This window comes from Balaenoptera ricei, chromosome 1, assembly GCF_028023285.1.
Source record: "Balaenoptera ricei isolate mBalRic1 chromosome 1, mBalRic1.hap2, whole genome shotgun sequence".
NCBI lineage: Eukaryota > Metazoa > Chordata > Mammalia > Artiodactyla > Balaenopteridae > Balaenoptera > Balaenoptera ricei.
The window spans coordinates 94,744,731-94,756,859 of record NC_082639.1 but is presented as its reverse complement, the minus strand read 5'-3'; the positions used below and the strand labels follow the sequence as shown (position 1 = coordinate 94,756,859).

The window sequence follows — 12,129 nt, the reverse complement described above, 5'->3', positions numbered from 1 at the left end:
GAAGAAAAACGGAGCTGGAGGAATCAGGCTCCCTAACTTCAGACTATACTATAAAGCTACAGTCATCAAAAGAGTATGGTACTAGCACAAAAACAGAAATATAGATCAGTGGAACAGTATAGAAAGCCCAGAAGTAAACCCACATTCCTATGGTCAATTAGTCTATGACAAAGGAGGTAAGACCATACAGTGGAGAAAAGACAGTCTCTTCAATAAATGGTGCTGGGATAACTGGACAGCTACATGTAAAAAAATGAAATTAGAATATTCTTTAACACCATTTACAAAAATAAACTCAAAATGGATCAAAGACCTAAATGTAATACCGGATAGTATAAAACTCTTAGAGGAAAATTCAGGCAGAACACTCTTTGACATAAATTGCAGCAATATCTTTTTCAATCCATCTCTTAGAGTAATAGAAATAAAACCAAAAATAAACAAATGTGACCTAGTTAAACTCAAAATCTTCTGCACAGCAAAGGAAACCATAAGCAAAACAAAAAGACAACCCACAGAATGGGAGAAAATATTTGCAAATGATGCAACCAATAAGGGATTAGTCTCCAAAATAAACACTTTATGCAGCTCAATAAAAAAAAGAAACAACCAAATCACCCAATCAAAAAATGGGCAGAAGACCAGAGCCTCCCATCAAGCCTCTTAGATAGCCTCAACCACCAGAGGGCAGACAACAGAAGCAAGAAAAACTATAATCCTGCAGCCTGTGGACCAAAAACCACAGTTACAGAAAGATAGAGAAGATGAAAAGGCAGAGGGCTATGTCCCAGATGAAGGAACAAGATAAAACCCCAGAAAAACAACTAAATGAAGTGGAGATAGGCAACCTTCCAGAAAAAGAATTCAGAATAATGATAGTGAAGATGATCCAGGACCTTGGAATAAGAATGGAGGCAAAGATTGAGAAGATGCAAGAAATGATTAACAAAGACCTAGAAGAATTAAAGAACAAACAAACAGAGATGACCAATACAATAACTGAAATGAAAACTACACTAGAAGGAATCAATAGCAGAATAACTGAGGCAGAAGAACGGATAAGTGACCTGGAAGACAGAATGATGGAATTCACTGCTGCGGAACAGACTAAAGAAAAAAGAATGAAAAGAAATGAAGACAGCCTAAGAGACCTCTGGGACAACATTAAACGCAACAACATTCGCATTATAGGGGTCCCAGAAGGAGAAGAGAGAGAGAAAGGACCAGAGAAAATATTTGAAGAGATTATAGTCGAAAACTTCCCTAACATGGGAAAGGAAATAGCCACCCAAGTCCAGGAAGCGCAGAGAGTCCCATACAGGATAAACCCAAGGAGAAACACGCCGAGACACATAGTAATCAAAGTGGCAAAAATTAAAGACAAAGAAAAGTTATTGAAAGCAGCAAGGGAAAAACGACAAATAACATACAAGGGAACTCCCATAAGGTTAACAGCTGATTTCTCAGCAGAAACTCTGCAAGCCAGAAGGGAGTGGCATGATATACTTAAAGTGATGAAAGGGAAGAACCTACAACCAAGATTACTCTACCCGGCAAGGATCTCATTTAGATTTGATGGAGAAATCAAAAGCTTTACAGACAAGCAAAAGCTAAGAGAATTCAGCACCACCAAACCAGCTCTACAACAAATGCTAAAGGAACTTCTCTAAGTGGGAAACACAAGAGAAGAAAAGGACCTACAAAAACAAACCCAAAACAATTAAGAAAATGGTCATAGGAACATACATATCGATTATTACCTTAAACGTGAATGGATTAAATGCCCCAACCAAAAGACATAGACTGGCTGAATGGATACAAAAACAAGACCCATATATATGCTGTCTACAAGAGACCCACTTTAGACCTAGGGACACATACAGACTGAAAGTGAGGGGATGGAAAAAGATATTCCATGCAAATGGAAATCAAAAGAAAGCTGGAGTAGCTATACTCATATCAGATAAAATAGACTTTAAAATAAAGAATGTTACAAGAGACAAGGAAGGACACTACATAATGATCCAGGGATCAATCCAAGAAGAAGATATAACAATTATAAATATATATGCACCCAACATAGGAGCACCTCAATACATAAGGCAACTGCTAACAGCTATAAAAGAGGAAATCGACAGTAACACAATAATAGTGGGGGACTTTAACACCTCACTTACACCAATGGACAGATCATCCAAAATGAAAATAAATAAGGAAACAGAAGCTTTAAATGACACAATAGACCAGATAGATTTAATTGATATATATCGGACATTCCATCCAAAAACAGCAGATTACACGTTCTTCTCAAGTGCGCACAGAACATTCTCCAAGATAGATCACATCTTGGGTCACAAATCAAGCCTCAGTAAATTTAAGAAAATTGAAATCATATCAAGCATCTTTTCTGACCACAACGCTATGAGATTAGAAATGAATTACAGGGAAAAAAACGTAAAAAGGACAAACACATGGAGGCTAAACAATACGTTACTAAATAACCAAGAGATCACTGAAGAAATCAAAGAGGAAATCAAAAAATACCTAGAGACAAATGACAATGAAAACACGACGACCCAAAACCTATGGGATGCAGCAAAAGCAGTTCTAAGAGGGAAGTTTATAGCTATACAAGCCTACCTAAAGAAACAAGAAAAAGCTCAAGTAAACAATCTAACCTTACACTTAAAGAAACTAGAGAAAGAAGAACAAACAAAACCCAAAGTTAGCAGAAGGAAAGAAATCATAAAGATCAGAGCAGAAATAAATGAAATAGAAACAAAGAAAACAATAGCAAAGATCAATAAAACTAAAAGTTGGTTCTTTGAGAAGATAAACAAAATTGATAAGCCATTAGCCAGACTCATCAAGAAAAAGAGGGAGAGGACTCAAATCAATAAAATCAGAAATGAAAAAGGAGAAGTTACAACAGACACTGCAGAAATACAAAGCATCCTAAGAGACTACTACAAGCAACTTTATGCCAATAAAATGGACAACCTGGAAGAAATGGACAAATTCTTAGAAAGGTATAACCTTCCAAGACTGAACCAGGAAGAAACAGAAAATATGAACAGACCAATCACAAGTAATGAAATTGAAACTGTGATTAAAAATCTTCCAACAAACAAAAGTCCAGGACCAGATGGCTTCACAGGTGAATTCTATCAAACATTTAGAGAAGAGCTAACACCCATCCTTCTCAAACTCTTCCAAAAAATTGCAGAGGAAGGAACACTCCCAAACTCATTCTATGAGGCCACCATCACCCTGATACCAAAACCAGACAAAGACACTACAAAAAAAGAAAATTACAGACCAATATCACTGATGAATATAGATGCAAAAATCCTCAACAAAATACTAGCAAACAGAATCCAACAACACATTAAAAGGATCATACACCACGATCAAGTGGGATTTATCCCAGGGATGCAAGGATTCTTCAATATACGCAAATCAATCAATGTGATACACCATATTAACAAATTGAAGAATAAAAACCATATGATCATCTCAATAGATGCAGAAAAAGCTTTTGACAAAATTCAACACCCATTTCTGATAAAAACTCTCCAGAAAGTGGGCATAGAGGGAAGCTACCTCAACATAATAAAGGCCATATATGACAAACCCACAGCAAACATCATTCTCAATGGTGAAAAACTGAAAGCATTTCCTCTAAGATCAGGAACGAGACAAGGATGTCCACTCTCACCACTATTATTCAACATAGTTTTGGAAGTCCTAGCCACGGCAATCAGAGAAGAAAAAGAAATAAAAGGAATACAAATTGGAAAAGAAGAAGTAAAACTGTCACTGTTTGCGGATGACATGATACTATACATAGAGAATCCTAAAACTGCCACCAGAAAACTGCTAGAGCTAATTAATGAATATGGTAAAGTTGCAGGATACAAAATTAATGCACAGAAATCTCTTGCATTCCTATACACTAATGATGAAAAATCTGAAAGAGAAATTATGGAAACACTCCCATTTACCATTGCAACAAAAAGAATAAAATACCTAGGAATAAACCTACCTAGGGAGACAAAAGACCTGTATGCAGAAAACTATAAGACACTGATGAAAGAAATTAAAGATGATACCAACAGATGGAGAGATATACCATGTTCTTGGATTGGAAGAATCAACATTGTGAAAATGAGTATACTACCCAAAGCAATCTACAGATTCAATGCAATCCCTATCAAATTACCAATGGCATTTTTTACTGAGCTAGAACAAATCATCTTAAAATTTGTATGGAGACACAAAAGACCCCGAATAGGCAAAGCAGTCTTGAGGCAAAAAAATGGAACTGGAGGAATCAGACTCCCTGACTTCAGACTATACTACAAAGCTACAGTAATCAAGACAATATGGTACTGGCACAAAAACAGAAACATAGATCAATGGAACAAGATAGAAAGCCCAGACATTAACCCACGCACCTATGGTCAACTAATCTATGACAAAGGAGGCAAAGATATACAATGGAGAAAAGACAGTCTCTTCAATAAGTGGTGCTGGGAAAACTGGACAGCTACATGTAAAAGAATGAAATTAGAATACTCCCTAACACCATACACAAAAATAAACTCAAAATGGATTAGAGACCTAAATATAAGACTGGACACTATAAAACTCTTAGAGGAAAACATAGGAAGAACACTCTTTGACATAAATCACAGCAAGATCTTTTTGGATCCACCTCCTAGAGTAATGGAAATAAAAACAAAAATAAACAAGTGGGACCTAATGAAACTTCAAAGCTTTTGCACAGCAAAGGAAACCATAAACAAGACGAAAAGACAACCCTCAGAATGGGAGAAAATATTTGCAAATGAATCAACGGACAAAGGATTAATCTCCAAAATATATAAACAGCTCATTCAGCTCAATATCAAAGAAACAAACACCCCAATCCAAAAATGGGCAGAAGACCTAAATAGACATTTCTCCAAAGAAGACATACAGATGGCCACGAAGCACATGAAAAGATGCTCAACATCACTAATTATTAGAGAAATGCAAATCAAAACTACAATGAGGTATCACCTCACTCCTGTTAGAATGGGCATCATCAGAAAATCTACAAACAACAAATGCTGGAGAGGGTGTGGTGAAAAGGGAACCCTCTTGCACTGTTGGTGGGAATGTAAATTGATACAGCCACTATGGAGAACAATATGGAGGTTCCTTAAAAAACTAAAAATAGAATTACCATATGACCCAGCAATCCCACTACTGGGCATATACCCAGAGAAAACCGTAATTCAAAAAGACACATGCACCCGAATGTTCATTGCAGCACTATTTACAATAGCCAGGTCATGGAAGCAACCTAAATGCCCATCAACAGACGAATGGATAAAGAAGATGTGGTACATATATACAATGGAATATTACTCAGCCATAAAAAGGAACGAAATTGAGTCATTTGTTGAGACGTGGATGGATCTAGAGACTGTCATACAGAGTGAAATAAGTCAGAAAGAGAAAAACAAATATCGTATATTAATGCATGTATGCGGAACCTAGAAAAATGGTACAGATGAGCCAGTTTGCAGGGCAGAAGTTGAGACACAGATGTAGAGAATGGACATATGGACACCAAGGGGGGAAAACTGCGGTGGGGTGGGGATGGTGGTGTGCTGAATTGGGCGATTGGGATTGACATGTATACACTGATGTGTATAAAACTGATGCCTAATAAGAACCTGCAGTATAAAAAAACAAACAAAACAACTAATACTAAACTTTCATTGGGTTATTTGTATGGAAATATGTTAATATAAATGTTTCAGACATTACATGAAATTTCTAAAAATCTTATATTTGTATTTGTATGGAAATATGTATGGAAATATGTTAATATAAATGTTTCAGACATTACATGAAATTTCTAAAAATCATATTTGTATTTGTATGGAAATATGTATGGAAATATGTTAATATAAATGTTTCAGACATTACATGAAATTACTAAAAATCTTATATTTGTACTTGTATGGAAATATGTATGGAAATATGTTAATATAAATGTTTCAGACATTACATGAAACTTCTAAAAATCTTATATGTTCTGGTATAATGTTATAAGTAATAATCCTAGTTATTACTTTAAAATGTATATCTCAGAAATAACAAAAAAAAAAAAAAAAAAAATGGGCAGAAGACCTAAATAGACATTTCTCCAAAGAAGATACACAGATGGCCAAGAGGTACATCCAAAGATGCTCAACATCACTAATTATTAGAGAAATGCAAATCAAAACTACAATGAGACATCACCTCACACCAGTCAGAATGGCCATCATCAAAAAGTCTACAAACAATAAATGCTGGAAAGGGTGTGGAGAAAAGGGAACCCTCCTACACTCTTGGTGGGAATGTAAATTGGTACAGCCACTATGGAGAACAGTATGGAGGTTCCTTAAAAAGCTAGAAATAGAGCTACCATATGATCCAGCAATCCCACTCCTGAGCACATATCCAGAGAAAACCATGGTTCAAAAGGATACATGCACCCCAGTATTCATGGTAGCAATATTTACAATAGGCAAGACATGGAGGCAACCTAAATGTCCACTGACAGATGAATGGATAAAGAAGGTGTGGTATATATATATACAATGGAATATTACTCAGCCATTAAAAACAATGAAATAATGCCATTTGCAGTAACATGGATGGACCTGGAGATTGTCACACTAAGTGAAGTAAGACAGAGAAAGACAAATATCATATGATATCACTTATATGTGGAATCTAAAAAAAATGATACAAATGAACTTATTTACAAAACAGAAGCAGTCTCACAGACGTAGAGAATGAATTTATGGTTACCCGGGGGAGGGGTGGGGGGGAGGCATAGATTGGGAGTTTGGAATTGACATTTACACACTGCTATATTTAAAACAGAAAACCAACATGGACCTACTGTATAACATAGGGAACTCTGCTCAACATTCTGTAATAACCTAAATGGGAAAAGAACTTGTATATGTATATGTATAACTGAATCACTCTGCTGTATACCTGAAACTAATGCAACATTGTTAGTCAACAATACTCCAATATAAAATAAAATTTTTAAAAAGAAACATAGTATAAAATGATTCCACATTGATTGTGTTCCCAATTCAAGTACAGATTCTCTCTAGATTGGCACCTCAAAGGATTTCTACTGATAAAGTCCCAGGGATTATAAATTCACAATTTGGAATAATTATATTTATGAGGAAACAAACCCACCTTAAGCAAAAGTCAGCAGAGACAATAAAATGCAGAATTAGACCCACAAAGACAACAGATAGTGGAATTATCAGATACTAAGTTCAAAATTGTATGTTTAATATGGTTGAAGAAATAAAAGGGGGAATAAAAGTCTAAAAGGAAAACAAGTCACTCTTGTTTGGGCATATTTCAAAAAGAATCAGATATAGTAGTTGAAATGAGAAACTTAATGGAAACATTACATGATGTATGAGACCCAGTTGGGCAGAAAATTGGAAGAAAAATCTGAATAAATTTCTCAGTGAATAGTCCAGAAAGATTGAGATAGAGAATGGAATGATAAAGTTCAAATACATCTATTGAAAGAGAGAATATAGATAATTGTGGGAAAGCAATGTTCAAATGATGGCTGAGAATTTTCCAGAATTTATGATAAAACTAATCTTAATAGTCAAGAAGAGTATATTAAACTTAATCAATACCTAGATACATTTTAGTGAAACTGCAGAACATCAAAGACAAAGAGAAAATATTAAAACCAACCTGAGAGAAAATACAGATTACCTATAAAGGGTTGATGATTAGACATATAGCTAACAACAGCAATAATGGAAACAATAAGAGTTTCCACTTCTGGTCATTGTCAAGTAGCTCCTATTGGACCAAGCCTCCCACAGAAAATAACTACAAACTCTGGACAAAATATTTTTTACAAAAACAACTATCTGAACATACTGGCTAGGAGAGGACTTGACATTCAGAAGAAGGATGATACTTGGTGAGTTTCCTGGCTTTAAGGCTAGCTTAAGGATAGACCCTGGGCTGCACCATGCAGGGTGGCTGAAATTCAGATAGAAACCTCACAGTATTACTGGCTTGAAGAGCAGAATATGGAGTTTGAAGCAAACACAATCTGGAAAGGGAGATAAGAAATCTTAGAAAGGAAAGAAGAGTGAGGGAGAACCTCAAATTCTGTGTATAAACATTGCCTCAGTCTCTGAGTGGTGCAGACTTCAAGTAGCTCAGCTTAGGCTAAAAGAACTTAATGAAGTATTCAGTTGCCCCTTACCACAGGGAAGACAGAGTTTGCAGTTGGGGTTCAAACAAGTTAACTGCCTGCTCTAAGAAAAACCACACTCTTTGTAGGAGCATAACTGAATCCAGGGCCTCTACAGCATATCATTCAAATCGTCCAAGAGGCCATCTAAAATCACTCAGTATACAAAGAAACAGGAAAACGTGAACTACACTCAAAAGAAAAGACAATTAAAGGATAACAACCCTCAGCTGTCCCAAATGATAGAATTTGCAAGAAAGGATTTTTAAAGTAGCTATTGTAACTGTGCTCAAGGACATAAATAAAGGAAAATACAGTTGACCCTTGAAACATGCAGGGATTAGGGCGCTGACCCTCCAAGCAGTGGAAAATTCACCTATAACTTATAGTCACCCCTCTATATTCACAGTTCCTCCATATCTGTGGTTTCACATCCATAGATTCAATCAAATGCAGATTGTGTAGTATTGTAGTATTTACTATTGAAAAAAATCCACGTATAAGTGGACCCATGCAATTCAAACCCGTTTTGTTCAAGGGTTAACTGTATGTTTATACTGAATGGACAGGAAACGTCAGCAGAGAAATAAGAACTATAAAAAAGAACTGAATGGGAATTCTATACAATGAAATTTCAATATTTGAAGCAGTAAGAATAATATACTCAAAGTTTTGAAAGAAAATTAGAAATATATCTTTCCTCAATGAGGATGAAATAATGACATTTCTAGCCTAACAAACACAGAAAGTTCACTTCTGTCTCATCTAGCTTTTATAAAATGTACTTGGGAAGAAGCATGTATCTTATATGTAATTTTATATGTATGCTATATTCCCAATGAAATTTTTTTAAAATGCTACATCCACAGCAGAAGTCTTAACAATGTAAACAGCCTATGATGAAGGCAGAAAAAGGCATTAGGGAAAAACTGTCAAAGATGAGAACAGAATTATTTATAGCCTTATATATGATATATTCCTCCAAACGAGGGCCCAAAGTACACATGATAGAAATGAGGAGGGCTCATGTCAGATGGAAAAGGACAGGATCCTACTCTGATGATGGGGGTCACAGCTGAGAAGACAGTCCTGGCTCATCACACATCAGAATGTACCGAAGAGAGAAAAAGCTTCAGAAGGACACATCAGGATGGAACAGCCTCAGATCTCTGTTCTACTTTAGAATTTTATGTCACCCTTCACTTTTGTGGATCCTTCCCAGCTGAGAAAATCCACAGTCAAGATATGTTGAAGCTCTTTACCTGCTCTGTCCTCTTTCTCTCTCTTTGTTGTTGTTCTCCAGGAAGAGAGAGATAGGTTTAGGAATAAGCATACATTTGAAGAATACAGAGAGGTAGAGGGAAGGAGGAAAAACCTTTTTTCCCCATCAGATTTCTGAGGCCATGTATATTTTACTAAAAGGGAAACTGTTGAAGATTGATTTCTATTTGCAAAAACAAAATGGTATAAGAAAATATTCGCAGGAGTCGAATGGTATAATTTACTTTCAATATGTTATCTGTGTATCAGGATTTTACACAGTGGTGAAATTTAAAATGTGATCCATAGGATAAAAATATTTAAATATTAGTAACTTTAGAGATGTTCTGACCAGAAGGATAGTTTTTTACAAATAATTCTTAACCTGGAAGGTCAAAATAGTAACAGCCCATTATGAAAATGGACATAGCTAGAGATATATTCACATTAACCAGACCTCAGTTACAAATGAGGGTAACAGTATTTTTAATCACCCAGCATAAAAAGGCCCAGGAATACCATGGAATGTATACATCAAAGATTCAGGTGATTCATGAAAATTACATAGTACGAATTGTATTTGTTGTTTTTTGAATATTGGTGTGCCTTCTTTGGCTTTGCTCATTTTCTAATTGCAATCAGCAACTAGAAGTTTATTTTTTCTTTCTTTATTTGCGTAGAAAATGAAGTTTTTCTCTGTTGTAAAGCTCCATAGGAGAAAAGGGGAAAATGAGTATTTCCTATGACTTTTTCATAAATAAAAGGTTTTCCAGTTGGTAGACTTCTAAATCAGAGTCTAAAATCTGTGTTACACAATAAGAGTCTATATCAGGTGTATATTGTTTATTTTGCCTGTTTTCCCCATATATTGGGAAAGCAGTGTGCTATTTGGTTTTCCTAACATTTTCATTTTAATTTTCTATGATAGGATTAAACTGCCTTGATAATAAATACCAAAAGATTCCAATTCATATTTTTCCTGTTATCTCTTCCTTTAGAGGTACAGTGGCAGTAAAATGAATGAAAGAATTAACGTGAAATGAATTATTTTCTACTTATCTGACATATACTATGATTCACTCTGTATAATATGGCCAATGGATAGTTCTAGGACTGTGCTACTTAGGGTTTTATAGAGCTGAGTCAGCTGAACTGAATTAATGATTGATTTCTTAAAGCTTCCCTTAAGTAAACTTAATCTATTTTTGCCTTTTTACATCCTAGGTGCCCAAACCAGTAGATTATTCTTGCCAACCCTGGTAAGTATTAAAAATGTTTATGTAGCTGAGTTGAAATACCATACCCTTAGCTCGAGGACACCTTAAATGTGGGAGTAGTAAACTACATTCAATTTCCATCTGTCCTGGCTAAAGGTGTTTTCAGATGCAACAAAACACCGTAATGAATTTATATATTGCTGACCTTTCCATATCTTTATCAGATGTGGTGCATGTGTGTGTACAAGCACATGTACTTGGCTGTAAATCCAAAGTTTATAACATCCACAGAGGGGAATGGGACATGGGCAAATATGTATATTGTATTTTAGAAGAGTAAATTTCATGAAGTTGAGAAAAAAGGTATGATTCCATTTTCTGAAACTAAAATTTAGCCCAGAAAGGAGAGTAGATCCTAAAAATACATTTTATAACACATAATATGGGAGGAGCAAGATGTGTCCAAGTCTAAAGTTTTAGGTCTCTGTGGAGCTCACATAACACTTGGAGGTTAGCGGTATCACTAACAGAAACAAAGAAGCAGTAGATAATGATTATTATTTTTTAGACATTATGAGTTTAAGGGGAAATGATATCCTCAACCGGAAAAACTATTTAGAATCTAAAATAGTTATAATCATCATATGATAATAACTAACATATTCTGGGTACTTAGTATGTACTTAGTATTTTACACATTTTGTTTTGTTTTTCCAACATCTGTATAAGGAAGGTTATTTTTATTATTTTTACAGATGAGGAAACAAAGGTTAAGGCCAACCAGCTAGTAAATGGTACAGCCAGGATTCCAAGTTATGCTGTCTGTACATTGGCACACCACCTGTTAAAGTACAAAACACAGGCATATTTACTTATTTATATTTGTTTCCTGAATTTTGAGTTTGGCTCCTCTTAAAATGACTGCATCTATTTTTATTTTCTTGATATTGAAATATATGTATACAAACTAGATATCAGGATATGTATATAAATGAGATATTCTGAGAGTATATAGTACTAGTTCAGTTTGCAGGTGTAGCTAACACCTGAGTTCTTTGATATTTAAAATTCTGATCATTTTCTGTTATATAACCAGAGCATGAAAAATGCCAGGTTACTGTAGGAATATATTGTCCGTAGTATGAGATCCTCTCCTCAGCAGTCTTGCTCTCCCCTCCCCAGCAATTTCTGCCTTCTGTGGTCATTGTCTGCTTTCTCTGACATCCCTCCCTGGGCTTCAGCACTGAGCTTGCTGGAGAAATTGTAGCAGGTCTGTAATGGAACTGGAAATCTTTGCTACATGTTTACCTGGTTTAAGACAAATTTGAGATCTTAGTTTTCGTGGAATTA

The 12,129-nt window shown here is 35.3% G+C and overlaps 1 protein-coding gene across 1 annotated transcript in view; it reads left to right on the top strand.

Moving 5' to 3' along the window:
* VAV3 (vav guanine nucleotide exchange factor 3) overlaps positions 1-12,129 on the top strand; it is a 393,400-nt gene that overhangs the window by 340,696 nt on the left and 40,575 nt on the right. The window contains exon 22 of the mRNA XM_059927079.1: positions 10,787-10,821. Coding sequence (XP_059783062.1) covers positions 10,787-10,821 — 35 coding nt within the window. The remainder of the gene's footprint in view (positions 1-10,786; positions 10,822-12,129) is intronic.